General features: G+C 39.3%; 1 protein-coding gene across 2 annotated transcripts in view; it reads right to left on the bottom strand.

Annotated features, from left to right (window-relative positions):
* Positions 1-9,588: 9,588 nt before the first annotated feature.
* TNFAIP1 (TNF alpha induced protein 1) overlaps positions 9,589-19,643 on the bottom strand; it is a 36,090-nt gene continuing 26,035 nt past the window's right edge. For both annotated transcript variants that reach the window (XM_089683763.1, XM_089683764.1), the window contains exons 6-7: positions 14,469-14,664; positions 9,589-11,695 (exon numbers count right to left, since the gene is read on the bottom strand). In XM_089683763.1, coding sequence (XP_089539889.1) covers positions 11,459-11,695; positions 14,469-14,664 — 433 coding nt within the window. In that variant the 3' untranslated portion in view covers positions 9,589-11,458. The remainder of the gene's footprint in view (positions 11,696-14,468; positions 14,665-19,643) is intronic.

Below are 19,643 nucleotides of genomic sequence, written 5' to 3'. Positions count from 1 at the left end.
TACAAATCAATATCGGGTGGTAGGGCAGAAGAAGCTGGGACAGGAGCATTAGTATCAGATGGTATGGGATCTGTTTTGAGAGACTGGATATAATACCTTTTTATGGTGAGCTAATAAATTTATTAAGATCTTTGAATAATGTGAACAAATTGGGGCTGGTGGTAGGGGCAAAATTAAGCCCACGTTTGAGGAGGGAAACTTCATCTGGCAAGAGGTTATGAGAGGAAAGGTTGAAGATTTTTATAGTGTGGAAATTTTCTGCAGACTTGTTGGCTTGTTTTCGTTTTTTTTTCCCCTCTACGTCCTCTTTTGTGATTTTCTTTTTAGATTTTTGTTCTGAGGGGGACTTTGGGACAAAAAAAGAAGAGGGTTGGGTGTAAAGGCGGTCTCAATTCTTGATAAGAAGTTGGTGGTGGATGGAGTAGTAGTCTTATTATGCTGAGTAACTAATCCATGGGCAATATTTAATGGGTTTTGCAGAAGGTGACCTGAGTTGTGGGAGTCAGGGGTATGTGGGGAGTTGCTGTTGATAGAAGAGGAGGGGTGACAATGGGCTGTAAGTTGGTGGGCTGAATTGGACATAGTTGTAGTAGCAGCTATAGAAGAACATATGTTGGAGGTGGAGTCCCCATCATTGTTCTCATGTGGGGAGAGTTGGGGTTTATTGGGGGTGGTTCCCTGAGAGGAATCAGAAGGTAGTTGTGTCTTGAAAGAAATTTTTGGAGAATGGGTAGGCAGGAAGGAGAAGTTAGAGGTATGAGGGCCACAGGGATGGTGTGGGCAATGGATAGGATGTACAATCGACGAATCCATGGTAAGGAGGGAGGGGATAATTTATCATAATTTTTTTTGTCACAATTTTTTAGAAAATGAAAAAAATTTTATAATATATATATATTTTTTTACATAATTTTACCAGTGCAGAACAGTAGACTGGTGTGACATTGATCAAGGAAACTAATTGGCGACATTATGAAAAAAAAAAAGAAAAAAAGTTAATTGAATTTTTTCTTTTTTTATTTACATACTGTGGCCTGAGCAATAGTTTTATCCTGGAATTTTTTTTTTTTTTTTTTTTTTTTTACACACTATGACTGCTTATAACAGTGACAATCACTATTAACCTCCTTAGCGGTATTCCCGAGTGTAGCTCGGGGTAAAATTTCTATACCAAAAGTGGTAACCCCGAGCTACACTCGGGCTTACCATGCGGCGCTGCTCTGGGGGTCCCTGCAGCACTTACCTTGTCCTTCGCTCCAGCGATGTGTCCCCTGCAGCGTCCCCGGCCATCTCCTCCGGCCGATGCCGGCATCCGGCTTCTGTGTTCCGGTCCCTGTGACGTCGGGACGTACGGGCGCCGGAACCGGCGGGAAATTTTACATTTTTAAAAAATTTTATTTTTGCTGTTATTGCTGTTTCAATGCATTTCACATATATTTTGTCCCTAATGCTTTGTCCTGTGCCCTGCCTGCATTTTGAATGTTCTTTCTGCCTGGAAACTGAGAAAAGTCCATGGCGTCCAAAAAGCGTCCCTTTTCGTCAAAAGCGGTTTTAGAGCAGCGATAGTAAATCAGAACCACTTGCAGAATTGAGTGATAATGATTCGTGGGGAAATTCGTCATCAGACACTGAAAACGATTTTGCGACTTTGCTCAGCGATGTGCGAATTTGCCTCTGTATTTCAAATTTCAGTGTGTTTGGTTTGATCATATTATTGAATTAAATTTATTATTATTTTATGATTATTTATTAAATTATAATTTATGATTTCGTGTTTCAAATTTTATCATATCCGGAATGTTTAATAGACTCTTGTTCGCACAGATTTCAGTGAGTTATTCCTAAAAATTACAGCCTACAATAAAAAACTACATATTTCCATGCAAAAAAATGGTACCGCTTTCAGCACAAAAAAATCGGAAAGAATCATACCGCCAAGGAGGTTAAAGCAACCATTTTTTTAATGAATGGCCTCCACTGATCCAGTGTGTAGTAGTGTGAAGCTGTGACTGGCCACAGCTACCACATGGTATAGATGTCCTGTGATTGGCCCTTCCTGTACCATGTGATCACTGTAACCAATCACAGATATCAACTAATAGTACGATTTACTAAAACTGGAGAGCACAAAATCTGGTGCACAGAAACCAATCAGCTTCCAGTTTTTTTTTGCCAAAGCTTAATTGAACAAGCTGAAGTTAGAAGCTAATTGGCTACCATGCACAGCTGCATCAGATTTTGCACTCTCCAGTTTTAGTAAATCAACCCCAATGAATTGGTATGAATGAAAACCATTCAATGTGTACAATGCCATGAAACACAGAGATCACATGATGCTGGCAGCAGCCTGGTACACTGATCTGCCATCCAGCAGACACAGGGGGCTACAGATTGCACTTCGTGGTCCTGGGAGAACATCATATGACATCCACCCAGAATGCCAGTGCTCCTGCTGAGCTGTCATATTATTATAGGCCAGACAGGATGCAGTTAAAATCCTGACAAGGACATTATCTGCAGAAGTTTGCATGTTTTCCCTTTGCTTATGTGGGTTTCCTCCAACATGCTGGTAGGTTAATTGACCCAAGTGTGTGTGTTTATGAGATAGGGATCTTAGTTTGTGAGAATCTTGAGGGCAGGGATCGCTTTGAGATACAGTATTGTAAAGCACTGTGTAAATTGATGGTACTATATGAATAGCTCTAATAATTAAAAACTATTCTTCTCACTGTCATATTCTCCAAACTCTGCTCTGCATGTGATGCCTGGTGTAATACCTTCCACAGTTTTCTCCTGCATATACTATCCCCTATCATACTTCTGAACTCCTCTAATGAACATACTTATTGTTATACCCTGCACACTCCTATTCTGAACACCCCCTTTCACCATACTATCCTTTTGTATATATTGGCTCCATTAACTCTTTCCACTCCTATCCTGCACATATCTCTCATCATACAATCCACATTCCTCTTCCGTATACACTGCCTATTATACCACATATTTTCTGCTGTCATACCTTCTGCACTCCTCCTACACAGCCCGCCCCTCATTATACACTATAATAGAATGTTACTTCAGGCCTTTAGATTTCAGAAGCAGGTTGTACTGCAGGTAAGTCTAGAGCTACAAGTCCCAGCAAAACATGACAGCTCCTGGTGAGCAGTAGTTATTACAGGAAGAGTACAAGACACAAGACTAAAAAAAACCGTGAAGTCTTTATGGATTATTCCTAAAAAATACAAATACGTGTACCTTTACTTATTACACATATTGCTATTTAATTTTGTAAACAAAAAACACAAAGTGGTTCTAATAATGAATTTTATTCTCATTAACAAGTTAGTGTTTAATTTTTCCAGTTCAAATTCCCCAAAAAATTACAGGAATAATTCTATGGTTAAATAAGTTAAAAGACAAAAAAAGTTGCATAAAATTCTTCATTATGAACAATGAAATGGTATCAACAATGAACATATTAGTTAATACTGATCTTTATATGACTTAAAACACGTTTTAAAAAAATGTATTTTTCATTTAACCTACAAAATGTAATCTGTAGTGTAAATGTTAACATCTCGAAGCACAATTTAAACGTTAAAACTAATGTCCTAAAACAGCAAATGGGGCTGACATTTTCTATCGTAACCTTTAAGGAAAAAGGCTCTTCTCTTGAAGCTGTCAAGAGTCTCGATGGAATGAAATTTGTGTAGTGTGGGGTTATGCGACATCGGATTACTTCCTCGATATATAGGTCAAATATGAATTAGGTCATATTTTACTAGTGGTGACTTATCTTTGGGTTGTGCGCTACTTCTAACTGGTCAACCTGCAAGTGCTTCACCACACAGATAACTGCCATGTATATGTAACACTGAACATCTGTCCTCCAAAGCGTTATGAGTGACTCATCTACAACAGATGGGAGTGATCATCAACAGGTCACTGGTAATGTCATGCACTATATAAGACATTTAAAATTGGCCTTCTGAAAGGAAGTATATGCTCTACTATGCAGATATTTTATGTTTCAGCTTTGAAATAAATGTATATTTGGATCCTTTTTTTTTAAAAGGAGTGGCTTGAAAACAATTGAAGGTAAAAATAGTGCTTCGTATAGCAATCAATGTGATTCTAAATTTATAGTGCAAACTAGAATAACAAAAAGCAGGCAGCTGATCATTTGTTAGGAGTAACACCACAGGTTTTACTTTTTGCTTTGCAAATAAACTACCAGAAGAGAATACTTCCATACTTGGTACACAGATATTCCGGCAGTCCAAAAACATTTACCACTACTTTGCTTTTGTAGAACATTGTAGTTCATCAGCTCACCATTTTTAGCATGCCACAATTGAAGGATTAAAAAAATAAAAAACAGTAGAAATACAAACAAAAAGCAAATAGAAACATACTGACAATAGGTACAAAACCCACACTACAAAGAGTTGGCACAAACTCCCAAGGATAGACCTCCAAGAAATGGGGGAGCGCTTGAAATCCATTGGAAGGGTAAGACCAGGGGCCTTCCTAGCACCATACTCCAGGAGTTGTCATAGATAAACACAGATAATTACTGCTAAACATGTTACATAAAAGTAAACAAACATGCTAATTTGTAAAATTAACATTCATTCATTTTAACATTGCAATAACGAAGCAGCATTCATAAAATGTTCACAGGACAAACCTTATGTACGAACTTATAAGAAAAGAGCTTAAAAACCAAGAGATGATTGATAAAAATGAATTTTAAGTTGTAATCCTATTATTATATGGCTAATTCACATTTATGTGCTGCATCTTTTTTAATATAAATAGGACATGTAGAATGAACTTTATGCACATTTAGCTGGCTCCTTGAAATGGATGGCAAACACATAAAATACATGAATCATACAGTTTTGTGTGTTTTTACAGCATCTTCACCATAGAAAAGCCCTATTATGAATGTTTCTCCCACACTTTGACATAAATTCACAATTTAGAAAAAACACATTACAACATAGACATGAAACTAACTTTAGACTAGTGTTTGCACACTGGAAGGGCATTTCTAAAAGTCTTATTATTTGTAGTAGCTAAACAGTCACTTCTTTATTAAAGCAAGTTAAAATGAACGTATCTGCATGTGATTAAAAAGTGTTTCTTAGCACTAAGTTCTGAAGTTAACATTTCATCCTTAAACAAGTGTTTGCAGTTGCAGCACAACAGAGAAAATAGGTTGTTACGATTTGGACACACTGCCGTACAAAATTAAAGCTGCTACGCTGATTGCAAAACAGACCCAAATATTAACATCAAACATATTTTTTACACACATTGATATCAAAGTAATTGCTTTTATAGTTTGTACCCAACTGCAGTACGATTTCAAAAGATTCAAACCTCCTGTGAAGTCCAAGACTTGAAGGTAGGAGGATGTGCCCCTACTTTGTGGTCTCCACTAGAGCAGCCTTACCCACTGTCTCTGGGTCTACCTCTTTACTGCTAAGAAAATCGTTTTAAAAAAGGCAAAAAAACCCCCAAAAAAGCAGATGCACTGTGCTTATGATGGAAATGGAGCTCAAAAACAAAAGTGCTTCACACTGGGACTTCTCTACTTTATGATCCATCCTTGCATAGATAACTGTTCAATAGTTTTTGTCTTTTTAACCATGATGGTAGAGCTGGGATCCCTACAAACAATATATTTTTGTATTGTTCCAGTGTTTCCTAAAAACGTATAAGCAGAAACATTCACAACTAAGTGTACATTACACAGCACTGCTACAGAAAAACAATGACACTTGGAAAATAAAGTGTGAGCTGGGATTGCACCAACCAGAATTTAACAGAATGTCAAGAATAAAAGCTCAGTTTTTTGTTCTAGTTTTTCCATATCAGCCTTAAGGTACTGTGGCTGGGCTATGAACATTTAAAATGTTTACAAATTCTTACAAGTATCACTTTTCTCAGTTCCCATTGGGACAAAATACATCTATTTCTCTGTCCCTCTATGCACCAGTGAATGCTAGCTGCAATGTTGGAAGCAGCCAGGGCACATGGACACGTGATGCAACTGCTAACAAAGAGACGGCTGATTTGTTAGCAAGTGTTTGTCTCTGGCTCCCAGCAGTTGCCTGGGTCAAGCACCAGAAAGAGGAAAGAAGAGGGTAGGCTGATATGCTGTTCAGGAGGGCACCTACAAGGAATGGACAAAGTACTACATGTACTTTGTCCCTCAAGACCTGAATACTGGTTGCAAAAAAAAGGGATACTTCTTTAACAAGACTTCACTTACCTCTACAGCTTGATCTACTGTGGAGTAATTCATCACTTAAGTGTTCAGGCTGCCTACAAGCCTTCTAATCACCCAATACAGCCTTTTATAACCTTTTTACAGTGGAGGAACCCTTATAGACATTTTAGCTGAGGTTCCCTGAGGCCTGAAAATTATTTTATCTACAGCTCACAGTATATTAGCAGCACCACACTGATGGTTAATGGAAGATGAACCCCTTTCACCTGCTGGTAAGTGAAAAGAAAGTCCTGTTACCATGTTGGTCAAATGGAAGAATGCCCCTTACATTGGTGGCCAGTGGGAAGAATGCCATCTTTACAGACAGCTAGCATAATCATTGGTTTTAGTGGTTACCTACACAAGAAACAAGCACTAAGCACTAGTCTCATGCTGTGGACTTTGCTTAGTGGTAATGTACCAGAAGGCTGCTCTAATTAAAACACTGATGCACACAGGAAGAGGGACAGAGAGAAGTGCTAAGACCCTGACTTGAACAACTTCACAGCTTCTATTGTAAATTTTTAGAATGAGTTTTCTCACAATCGCTGTAACTATACAGGTCAATGAAGTGTTGTTTTAAAATTCATATATTTGTTTAGTTTTTGTAAACATTGAATGCCCTTCACCTAGCTACAGTTCTACTTTAATGTGAAATAACGTAGTTTAAAAGAAACAGAAAAATATAGTGGTTGCCATTGCTGACTTGTGACAGTATTTATTAAAAAAAAAAAACCTACCTTTGAAACCATTTCTTCTTCCCTACAATAATTAGACTGTGATACCAATCTCATTCAATGCCAGGCAACTATGCCACCAACATTAGAGGTCCCATTTTGCCAAACCAGTCATAGCCATTACAACCGTATTCCACTCCTGCTAGTCAAGTTTAAAGGCCAAGTTCATAATTTCTAGAAAATCACCTATGCAGTCCAGGGGCCCCAGTAGATATATATATATATATATATATATATATATATATATATATATATATATATATATATATACACAGTTGCAAGAAAAAGTATGTGAACCCCTTGGGATTATGTGGAGTTTTGCATGAATTGGGCATAAAATGTGCTCTGAACGTCATCTAAGTCACAACAATAGAAGAACACAGTCTGCTAAACATAATACTACACAAACATTAGATGTTGCCATGGTTTAATTGCACATAACATGTAAACATTCACAGTGCAGGGAGGAAAAAGTATGTGAGGCCCTAGCTTAATGACTTCTCCCAGAGCTAATTGGAGCCAGGAGTGAGCCAACCTTGACTCCAATCAGTGTGATGATATTGGATGTGTTGCTGACAGCTGTCCTGCCCTTAAAAAACACACACCTGTTTGGGGTTCACTGGTTTCAAGAAGCACTGTCTGATGTGAACCATGCCTCGCAGAAAAGAGCTCTCAGAAGACCTACAATCAGGAATTGTTGACTTGCATGAAGCTGGAAAGGGTTACAAAAGTATCTCCAAAAGCCTTGATGTTCATGTGTCCACGGTAAGACAGACTGTCTACAAATGGAGAAAGTTTAGCACTGTTGCTACTCTCCCTAGGCGTGGTCGTCCTGTAAAAATGACTGCAAGAGCACAGCGCAGAATGCTGCATGAGGTAAAGAAGAATCCCAGAGTGTCAGCTAAAGACCTACAGAAATCTCTGGCACATGCTAACATTTTTGTTGACACATCTACAATAAGGAAAACATTAAACAAGAATGGAGTACATGGGAGGACACCACGGAGGAAGCCATTGCTGTCCAAAAAGAATATTGCAGCACGTTTGAAGTTTGCAAAAGAGCACCTGGATGTTCCACAGCACTACTGGCAAAATATACTGTGGACAGATGAAACCAAGATTGAGTTGTTTGGGAAGAACACACAACGCTATGTGTGGAGAAAAAAAGGCACAGCACACCAACATCAAAACCTCATCCCCACTGTAAAACATGGCGGAGGGAGCATCATGGTTTGGGGCTGCTTTGCTGCCTCAGGGCCTGGACGGATAGTTGTCATTGATGGGAAAATGAATTCCAGAGTTTATCAAGACATTTTGCAGGAAAATGTACGACCATCTGTCTGCCAACTGAAGCTCCGCAGAGGATGGGTGATGCAACAGGACAATGACCCAAAGCATACAAGTAATTCAACAAAACAATGGCTGCAACAGCACAGAATACGCCTTCTGGAGTGGCCCAGTCAGAGTCCTGACCTCAACCCAATTGAAATGCTGTGGCATGACCTTAAGAGAGCGATTCACACCAGACATCCCAAGAATATTGCTACACTGAAACGGTTTTGTGAAGAGGAGTGGTCCAAAATGACTCCAGATCGTTGTGCAGGTCTGATCTGCAACTACAGGAAACGTTTGGTTGAGGTTATTGCTGCCAAAGGAGGGTCAACCAGTTATTAAGTCCAAAGGTTCACGTACTTTTTCCTCCCTGCACTGTGAATGTTTACATGTTATGTACAATTAAACCATGGCAACATCTAATGTTTGTGTAGTATTATGTTCAGCAGACTGTGTTCTTCTATTGTTGTGACTTAGATGACGTTCAGAGCACATTTTATGCCCAATTCATGCAAAAATCCACGTAATCCCAAGGGGTTCACATACTTTTTCTTGCAACTGTATATATATATATATATATATATATATATATATATATAAAAAACACTGTACAGCTTTGTAAACTGTTCATGGATTTTGTCATACATGTAGGTCGTTTAGGCCCCCATAGCCTGGTCAATAAAAATAAACTCCCTGTTAAGCAATCCCCACATCCTGCCTGCTGATGGGACACAAAAAACTCCTGTGTTCCTGTAATGCTGGAAGAGAGAATCCAACAAGTTTCAAATCCTAGGCTAGACAGATGTGGGGAGTTTTTCAGCCAATCTTCCAGGGGGCACAAAAGGCCTACAGGTGTGACAATAAAATGAAGGAACATTTTGCACTGCTGCACAGTTTTTTAATATCTCCTGGGGCCCCATGATTGAATTGGCTATTTTCTAAAAAAGATGAACTTTAAATGTAACATTATAGATAATTTCAAACTTGAAAGTCTAAGGCAGGTGAGAACTTGTTACAAAAAAAACTACCAGAATCATTCTGTAAGCAAAACAGCCCTTTAAAGTGGACTGACATAACATTTCATGCAATGGTCATAAACCCTTATTAAGAAAGGCAAAACATTAGAAATGTGAAACACTAGATCATTGCCTTATTAAAACACGCCTACATACGTTGTTCATCAAAAAAGGTTTAAAGTTCCAATTCTAACTATATACTAAAACATAAAAGTAAAACTTCATACACATAGTAGCTAGCTGCTTTTCTATTAAGTAGACTTAAAAGACATCAAGCAGACCAACTAAAAGAAGTGGTCTTTTCCTACTGCAAAAAACCTAATTTTTAATTTTAACACAAAATTAAAATTCTAAAGGAGAAGAAAAGTGTTAAAGATAAATAAATAGAAGCCAAGATTTATAGGACTGCTGCATTCTTCCTTTTTCTCCAGACTCAGCCATAAAAAAAAAAAATACTGTGAAAAATGTACAGAGTGCAATTATCTACTACAGCTGAAAATCTCTGGCTTTAATACTTTGATTTGCTGGCCTAGACATAGTCAATTGTTTTCAAAGAAAGGTGACCTTAGCTTTTAAATAAGCTTGATAGAGTCTGGCCACTTCAACAATAAACCACATCTCATCTTTCAGTAGTAGACAGTTGCAGAATTGAAGAAAGTAGTTCATGTCTTAGGCTGGTATCAAAAAGATACTTTCTAAGCTGCAGTACTGCTGCTGCCTTTCTTTTCAAACAATGAGATATGTAGTAGTGTACTGAATCAAGAAACACAGTCAAATTACCATCTTGGTCTTCCTTTTTCTGTAAAACATTGCAAGCAATGTCTTAGTGATGTGGCACACACTGAGATATGCAGCAGTGCAGTGTAATTGAATACAAAATTCCATAGCCCAGTCACATGGAGCATGATCTAAACTGCAAAGAGGGTCAGAGAACTACTTGTTTAAAGCTACTGAAAGTGATGGGCATTGACAGTTCCCATCTGACCTCATCCTACCAGCAGTTGGTTGCCACAAGCCCACATATGTCCTCTAGGTGTGCACTTCACTAAAGTGGTCTTACCTAAAGGGACACTTTCATGATAGAATAATGGTGGCTGCCATTACTGAACTCTCCTTTGAGAATGACAGCTGCTTGGCTGTTAATCCAATTCTTTGACTTCAAAGATGGATGAGTGGCTGACCCAGAAAGCGTATACAAAGATGAGGAGTCCTGGCACTTATTTACATCATGCATGTTCTGGACTGTGAATAAAAAATTTCAAAGACAGCCAAAACCAGGAATCTGGCATTTTCAGAGGGAAGCCTGTGATGTCAGCTCCCATACTGCTCTCATAACAGAACCACCTTAATAAGACAATGTAAGGAGCAATGAAAAATACTCAGTAACCCATGACAGTGGATTTCAGTTTGCCTCAACTGTATCAGGGAAAATCAATTCTGAGTTGCTGTTGTGGATCAGCGTATTTCATTTAGCCCTAATACGCTTTAGGTCTTCAAATGTGCATTCAGTGTAAAAAGGCACAGTTGGTGTGAAACTGTTACTACATCCTGCTGAAAAAAGAAAATCTGCATATTTCTGTGTTGTTCCGAACTGCTTAACTATCACTTAAAACAATTACTTACAGTCAAAGTTAGAGGTTCACATGTGCACCATACAAAATAGCCATCACTACTGTCAGAGTATGGAGTGAATCTCCCAGTAAGAGGCAGATATAAAACCTTTTGCCAGTACTCTATGTAAGTAAAGCAAATGAGGGAAATGCTCATTGAGATGGTACTTCCATGTATCCACTAAAGCCACTATGTGACAATAGCTGAGCGATGCAAAAAGGACAAGCCCTGAATAGGCAATGTAAGGGTTTTTCTTCAATTAAAATGTCTAGGAGGACATCAGGTCTTTTGTGTCTAATATGTGCTAGAATGGAGTTTAACTCCACTGTCCAGAAAAACTTATAGTCATCCATATGGTGCTGATGACTTATTATCATGCATAATAATGGTGATGCAGCAAACTGAAGACTATGGCTATAAACTTCTCTAGGCAAAGAGGTCTTCACCACATTCCTATGCAACATCTTTACTGTAGGCAGTCAATCCCTGTAAGCAGACTGGTGGCCAAGTTGTCTGTCATCATAAGTGCTGTATCTCTTAACGTGAATGCGCCTAACCCGGTCACGAAGCTCAAAACCATCATCATCTTCGCTATGAGATGCTTGGCTGCGTGTACGGCTTGTGGCCTCCAACAAAGAGTTGTCAGGTACTCTTGGGGTTTCATAGAGTAAAACATTTAATGTCTCTTCATAAATTCGTGCTTCAGGAAATTCAACCTGAGAGGAGATACAAAGAAAAAGTTCTTTTAATTTTCAATGAAACTAGAACTAATGAGAAGTAGACCCACATTTAATTCCTGTTCTGAATCCATAGATTAAAACAAAAAACTTAAAAATACAACAACAAAAAAACATGTCAATGTGGCTTTATATCGGCTCCTGCATGGTTGGAAGAAAAATAAAGTAAGATGTGAGCCAATAAAGTTCTACAGCATTGCACAATGCTCTCAAACAACTTGCTGATAAAATGAAATTGACCTTATAAAGCTGGCCATAAATTGATCAGTTCTTTCTGATCAGTCAGCCAACTAATCCAAAGAAAAAAAACAAACATAAAAAAAAAACAAAAAAAAACACAATCGAGGTGGACGGGGGAATCCCCCTATAAAACAGAGAACAAAGAAGTGAGTGCTTTCAATAGACAAGCAGCTGAAGCACACAGGATAACCAAAAAATCCTCACATGAAAATAAAATATAAAGTGCAGCGCTAGAAATTTAAATGTGACACAAAAAAATATATTCATAAAAAAGTCCCAATTAAGGTGACCTAGGGTAACAATGCACACTGCTCAGAAGTGCACATAAATAGTGCAGTGTAGTAAGGATGGAGTTCAAAAGGTAGTCATCAGCATTGAGAGGGTAGATGTATTCCCTTGATCAATGAAGGTCCACACGATGATACAGAGCTAGGCAGAGGAAATCCACTAGATGGCAGAAAAATAATCACAGCTCCACCAAAGAAAGCACTGCTCCTCCACTGCACATCAACGATATCTTAATGACAAGGCCTCTTTTTGCTACTCGGCGCTGCACTAATTCAACTGATATTTGCCCGTTCATGCAATGCTGTAATCAAACAAAATTTAAGTCTTTTTTGTCACACAAATAGAGCTTTCTTTCAGTGGTATTTGATCTCCTGTTTGCTTTTTATTTTTCGTGCTGATATCAGGAAGATGTGTGCCGGCTGACAGCGATGAGGAAGGCTGACAGAGAGCGAACAGAGCAGCCTATGGATGTGCTGAGAGTGGAGAAGAAGAGGAGGGCGGAATCCCCCTGCTGTGCTACTGTATTCTGGCAGTGGGACTCCAGAATACAATGATCAGCACTGCAGTTGATTGGCTGCAAGTGCTGATTGAGTGACAATATACTTACAGTCTATATGAACTCCTCTCAAACAAGAATAGCCATACAGGGATCGAAATTTGACTGATTCCTGCTGAATCGGCCAAATTTCAAAACCGATGCATGGCCAGCCAGTGGGGTTGAACGAAAAAAAAAAAAGACTGAGTATGTGTACCCAGCATAAGCTGTAGTCTCAATGGTGCAGAGATGGATAAAAAGCTGCAATCAACAACATACAGCCCTGGCCAAAAGTTTTGAGAATGACAGAAATATTAATTTTCAGAAACATGCTGCTTCACTGTTTTTAGATCTTTTTGTCAGATGTTCTATGGTATACTGAAGTATAATTACAAGCATTTCATAAGTGTCAAAAGGCTGTTATTGACAATTACATGAGGTTTATGCAAAACGTCAATATTCTTAAAAATATTCTTTTTCAAGACCACTGCATTTCGCCCAGGCATGCTGTCAATCAACTTCTGGGCCACATACTGACTGATGGCAGCCCATTCTTGCACAATCAATGCTTGAAGTTTGTCAGAAATTGGGGGGGGGGCTTTGTTCACCTGCCTCTTGAGGATTGACCACAAATTCTCAATGGGATTAAGGTCTGGGGAGTTTCCTAGTCATGGACCCAAAAAGTTAATGTTTTGTTCCCAAAGTCACTTTTGTCTTATGGCAAGGTGCTCCATTATGCTGGAAAATACACTGTTCATCAACAAACTATTCTTGGATGGTTGGGAGAAGTTGCTCTCGGAGGATATTTTTGTACCATTCTTTATACAAGCTGTGTTCTTAGACAAAATTGTGGGTGAGCCCACTCCCTTGGCTGCGAAGCAACCCCACACATGAATGGTCTCAGGATGCTTTACTGTTGGCATGACACAGGACTGATGGTAGCGCTCACCTTTTCTTCTCCGGACAAGGTTTTTTCCAGATGCCCAAACAATTGGAAAGGGGATTCATCAGAGAAAATGACTTTACCCCAGTCCTCAGCAGTCCAATTCCTGTATTTTTGCACAATATCAGTCTGTTCCTGATGTCTTTCCTGGAGAGAGGTGGATTTTTTGCTGCCCTTCTTGACACCAGGCCATCCGCCAAAAGTCTTCGCCTCACTGTGAGTGCAGATACACTCACACTTGCCTGCTGCTATTACTGAGCAAGCTCTGCACTGGTGATGCCCCGAATCCCACAGATGAATGAACTTCAGGAGACGGTCCTGGCACTTGGTGGACTTTCTTCGGCACCATGAAAGCCTTCTACACAACAATTGAACCTCTTTCCTTGAAGTTCTTGATCTGATAAATGGTTGATTTAGGTGTAATCTTAGTAGCAGCAATAGCCTTGCCTGTGAATCCCTTTTTGTGCAAAGCAATGATGACTGCATGTGTTTCCTTGCAGGTAAATTAATATTTGTGTCATTCTCAAAATATTTGGCCAGGGCTGTACAACGGGTGTGGCTATGCTCTTAAGAATACAACACAATGTTTTAACATCTTTTTTTTTTTAAATGTTACAAAGAAATGTTTTTAAATGTTACAAAGAAATGAAGAGAAAACTACAATTTATTCTTTTATAGAAGGTCTACTTCACCATGATCAGGTTTTACAAAACGTTTGACAATAGAAGGGGATAAAAGAAAATTACCTTTGTTTGCTTCTTCTCAGTGGCATAAACAATGGAAGTACAGCAAACTTCTGCCAGTTTCCTCCCTTGACCATAGAAAGACCAGCAGCAGATTTCATCTCCAATCACATCCTTCATAAATAGAACTCGTCCATTGAATCGGAGGGAGAGCTTGTCAAAAAGCTCAATGTTTTTCAAAAGGTTGTCATCAGAGTTGCTGAAATATCCAACATAGATTTCACTTCATTATAATTTTTGTACATATTGTTTTCTAGTAAGAGAAAATACGAAATCACTTATTTTCCATGAATAAAATCAGAAATGTTTTCTTTGCTTCTTTAGAAGCCCACTCATATGTGTGCGCTGTATACATACTGCATTTGAAAGGTGTCTGCTTATCATCAGAACTCGTATTCACTGGTGTGTACTTTTGTACGGTGCCAAGCCTTGCCATTTAAGAAGTAATGCAAACTGTAGTTGAATTGCAGAAATTCATGAATACAAATAATTGCACATTATATTGTAATTGCCTTTAAAGACTCTACATAAAAGTGATGATGTTGTCATTGAGTGGAGTCTAATGGAATAAGTCACCCCCCTGGTTTTCTTGTATATCAAAAAGCCTACTTCCAGTAATAGGCAGGTATTAAAGGGGTATAATGCTGACTTTTTTCAGCTCTGCTTTCCCAATGTCTTCTTTATGACAAAACTAAAGTCTACCGGTATCATAGCCTAAAATGCCATTATATCACTTTATTAAAGCTTAACTATAGGTAGCTATAAAAGAAACAAATGAATGCAGCTTTACATTTATGAATAAATCAAATAAAGTATTTTTTAAATAAAGATCATAGTGAGTACTAAAATGACCTTATCAATCTTCTACTGCTATTTTACACCAAAGTTTTAGAATCCCAAGTGCGTTTTTGTATACACATTTGTATACACACCTAGTTAAGTGATCTTCAGCTCAACAGATGTGTGATCAGTCTAATGCTAGCTTCATGTGTACTGATCTACCTTTTGATTGTTATGATTTCATGACTGTAAGGTAGATCACCAGACATACCTAGCATGCACTAAGCAGGTGGAAAAAGTTTCTACTTATACAACAGTATAGGAATACACAATCAGAAATGCCATCGCTCCAAACTCCGTTTCTCTCGTTTTATTTGCTTTCATGCACCTTCACACTCCATACACTCTGGCTCAAGGAAACAAGTGGCTGCACAATGATGACATCACATCTATGTTAAAATTTTATTCAGCCAGCCAAACAAACACTGACATCCCTGCCTGAAGACCGTCCCTCTTCTAATGTGTTTCACGCTTCTGAGCATAGTTATAGAGCAACCCTGTAAGGATGAAATGCATCAGTGCAGATGATTGCTCAGTTGGGATCTCATTGCATGCTTGGCAGGCTCAATAAAGTTCCCCAACGTGCTAAAGCAACATACAGCAACTTGCGGTTGAGCACTGGGCTCATGTACCATTTCAGGCACTTTAGGGTGCCTTGGCAGTTCTTTTATTTCAGCAACAGTACATAACTGTTGGGGCATGAAATGCTCTGGAAGAAAAATACCCTACCTTGGTCTCACTAAGGTTGAGAACCACCAGTCTAGACAATCTAATCTGATGGCAAATAAACTCTAGCATGGCAAATGCCATGTTGGATACAAGCCTTTTTTGTGAGAGCCATCAATTTGAATTTCTAACATCCCACTCCTACAGCTACCATTAGTATTACATTTTGTACAAGTGGAGGAATTTTGAAACACCTTAAAAAACTCTTTTTTGCTCTACTGGGTATAGAATTTAACAAAGCTTGATTGTTAAATATATACACATTTTAACTGTCACGGCACAAGGGAGGAATTTGGCTTACTTGTAAATTTCATATCTCGGTGTCTTCAGGTAATTGGACACTGGCAAAGCTTTTGAAGGCATGCACCCTCCCCTTGTCCCTCAGTGCTTAGTTTTGTAGCAAACTGAGTATTTACAGACCCCAGGGCATCCTCAAACAATGAATGAAAAGGGCAGTCAACTAATAGGCAAACAGAACTGTGCAAACAGGCCCAACAACAAGGTTTAAGAAACCCAACATCAAAGTTCCAACAATAGCTGGGCCATAGGAACCTATGGGTAACATCACAGCTCCCGGAATTCCCAGCTGTTGTCAAGCACTCCCTTACACAGAGCTGCAGGATCACATTACTGAACTGCAATGGATAGAAAATAGGTAAGTACACAAACCTTTTTTATACAGGTTAAGCAGGATAGGCAGAAGATGGGAGGGAACATTTTTATGAATAGTTACAGTTTGGCTTTTCTTCCAGTTTAAGACCCAGTTCTGGTCATGTCCCAATTGTAGACAGGCCTGAATGCGAAGCACAGAATAATCTGGGATTGAAGTGCCTATTTTTATACCAATGAAGGATTTCCAGGTATGATAATAACCTTTCTGGAAGTGGTTTTTCTTACTTTTAGCAAGATAGGAATAACAGACTCAGAGACCCCTCTGATTCATAAGAACTAGGCTTCAACAGTTTACTGGGTTAAAGTGATATTAAAGGCATTTTTTTAAAGATAACAAACATGTCATACTTACCTGCTCTGTGCAATGGTTTTGCACAAAGCGGTCCTGATCCTCCTCTTCTTGGGTCCCCCGCTGTCGCTGCTGCCACCCCCCTCCTGCCGAGTCCTCCCAGAGCAAGCAACTTTCGGCAAATCTGACTGTCCTTGGGCAGATTTGTGTTGATTTGAGAAATGAAATTGGTGCAAGGGTAGGATTTTGAACTCTATTTTGTGTTCCTTTGAAACCACCAAGCGAACGCCTGGGTCCCAGAGAGAGGCCAACTGTATCAGACAACCCTCCACTCTTAGGAATAACTACTCTAACTGCTTAGTTAAGACATTGTCCTGGGATCCAGGATTGTGGTGGTTGTTCATTGCCCTAGATCAGTTAGCTGCAAGTAAAAAGAAAGAATGTTTGAATGAGGGAACATCTTTAATTGGTACAGTGAGAAGTTTAAAACTGAAGTCGCAGGACCACATACCTGAACAGACCAGTTTTAGTGTACTTTTTCCACTATATAAAGCTCAGCAATGATATTTGTCATAAATTAATGAACAGAAAATACCACACAACTGGCTGTGTAAAAAGTGTTGCAAATAAGCTGCAGCAAAAATATGTGCAAGATAACGCACACTTTAAATCATAGTGCGCAGCATGACATAAATCATTATGCACGGCATCACTCTGACATTATATTTGTCATAAATTGCCCATTCTATTGCTCATTAATGGGAAATGTCTTTGAAGATTTAATCAGTCTCTTTGTACTCAAAGGAGCATGGCAAGACGGAGGAGAATCAAGTATAGGGGTATGGGGGTGAGAAATCTTCTGCAGCCTCCTCTAAGGTGGTGAAGCTTGACATAGGGCCTGATGTTATGGAGCCCTGGAGAGAGGTGGCTGTATTAAATATTTTAAGACCGGATAACGTACATGTATGTCACCAGGTCTAAGTGGTTATACTGGGATGATAACCGCAGTCAATTCCCTTTCTTTTACGAAAAATTTTATTAGGCATGTTAAAAGAAAGAAAGAAACAAACAAACCATAACAAATCGTATGATACAGAGCGGTAACAAACAACAAAAGATAGGGAAAACAACACCCAGCAGGCACAGAGATATACAAACAAGACTCAAGCGGGGGTCCAGATGACACTATTGAAGGTAAAGGGCCGCGAAGCTCGCAACCACTTTCAAGAATTTTAAAGTTATATATAAAAAAAAAGGAGCAACAAAAAGAATAAACAGAGAGCTACGTTCTCATAAGGCAATGTTGTCCCTGAGAATCATAGACTTGTAAGAAAGCAAATATAAGTGACAGACAATCGATTTAATTTAAACAAACCATACAAAAAAAAAAAAGAGAGAAAGAGGAAAAAAAAAAAAAGACTCAAACAGGGAAAACAGGAAAACAAAGGAAAGAAGAGAGCAGAGAGAAAGAGAGAAACAGACCAGCAAGAGAAGGCGTTCGCCATGGCGGGAGAGCCGGGAGACACGATCCCCACATAAGGGAAGGGGAGAGGCTAAACCAAACACATCACAGATTAGTAAATTTCGCAGTAAAACGAGAAACTGGCCAATAATCCACCCATGGTTTCCAAATATTAAGAAACTTATCATGTTTATCCTCCAATATTGCCGTATGCGGAGTATATGGGACAGAATCCGAACAGGGAGCACTCAAAAAGGATAGAGTAGCTTGGGAAGATAAGTCATTTTGTTCGCTTGGGCCCTACCAAACCAAGCTAAGGACATAGACTGCCAAGAAGAGAGCAGTTGGGTTAGCTGAGAAAGTAAAGAAGGAATATTCGCATTGCTGGAAGTGGCAGCAGAGGAGGGAACACACATACATGGAGGAAAAAGTCTGAAAGGAGCTAAGAGACCCCCTAGTGGGAAGAGGGATAACTCCATCCACATCCAGGAAAAGGATCTCTTGATAACGGCGAGACCCCCTGCTGGAAAAAGGAAAAACTCCATCCATCTGGGAAAGAGGGATTTACCCATCTGTCCAATTCTGAGCCCAATTAAAGGGACACAAGCTTGTATAACCTCACCTAAAGGTTTGTTCATAAACATCAGGTGAGAGCACAACTGGTGAAGGAGCACAGTATATATAAATAAATAAATCTGGTGGACTATATTTCATAATTTTTTTAAATATACTATAGAAGACACTATAGGACCACGGATTGTTTTGAGGATTTCTTCTGAGGATTTTCTGTGTAAAGATATGCATGCAGCACTAGCATGATTATTAATATCACATTATGAAAATATACTAGGACTCTTAGTGCTCATCAATTGGCTTCACACTTCCTGTGGTGCACACACAGAAGGAGAAAGAGCAGATCAGCTCTCTTTCTCCTCTCCCATCCATGCAAGGAAATAGGGAGGGGGAACGGTCAGTGCAGGCTCGGGGCTGCATGAAAGAGGTGCTCTCAGCTCAGAGCCCTGCGTCCATCAACCCAGTTGGGGTCCACCCACAGTGGTAGAACGCCAGGGCCCGGTCACAAGTGCGACCTTGGTAGTTCCTCCACTGCCCTGTAGGGCACTAAATTAGTGGAGATCGGAAACTAAGGCAAGTATGTCCAGAGGGAGAATGCAGCAACCCAGGTGTAGAC

Source organism: Staurois parvus, unplaced genomic scaffold (assembly GCF_062004578.1).
Source record: "Staurois parvus isolate SC_StPar_1 unplaced genomic scaffold, SC_StPar_1.0 ptg000321l, whole genome shotgun sequence".
Taxonomy (NCBI): domain Eukaryota; kingdom Metazoa; phylum Chordata; class Amphibia; order Anura; family Ranidae; genus Staurois; species Staurois parvus.
Note: the sequence above shows the minus strand (reverse complement) of the source record. Positions and strands in the feature narration are given on the sequence as shown.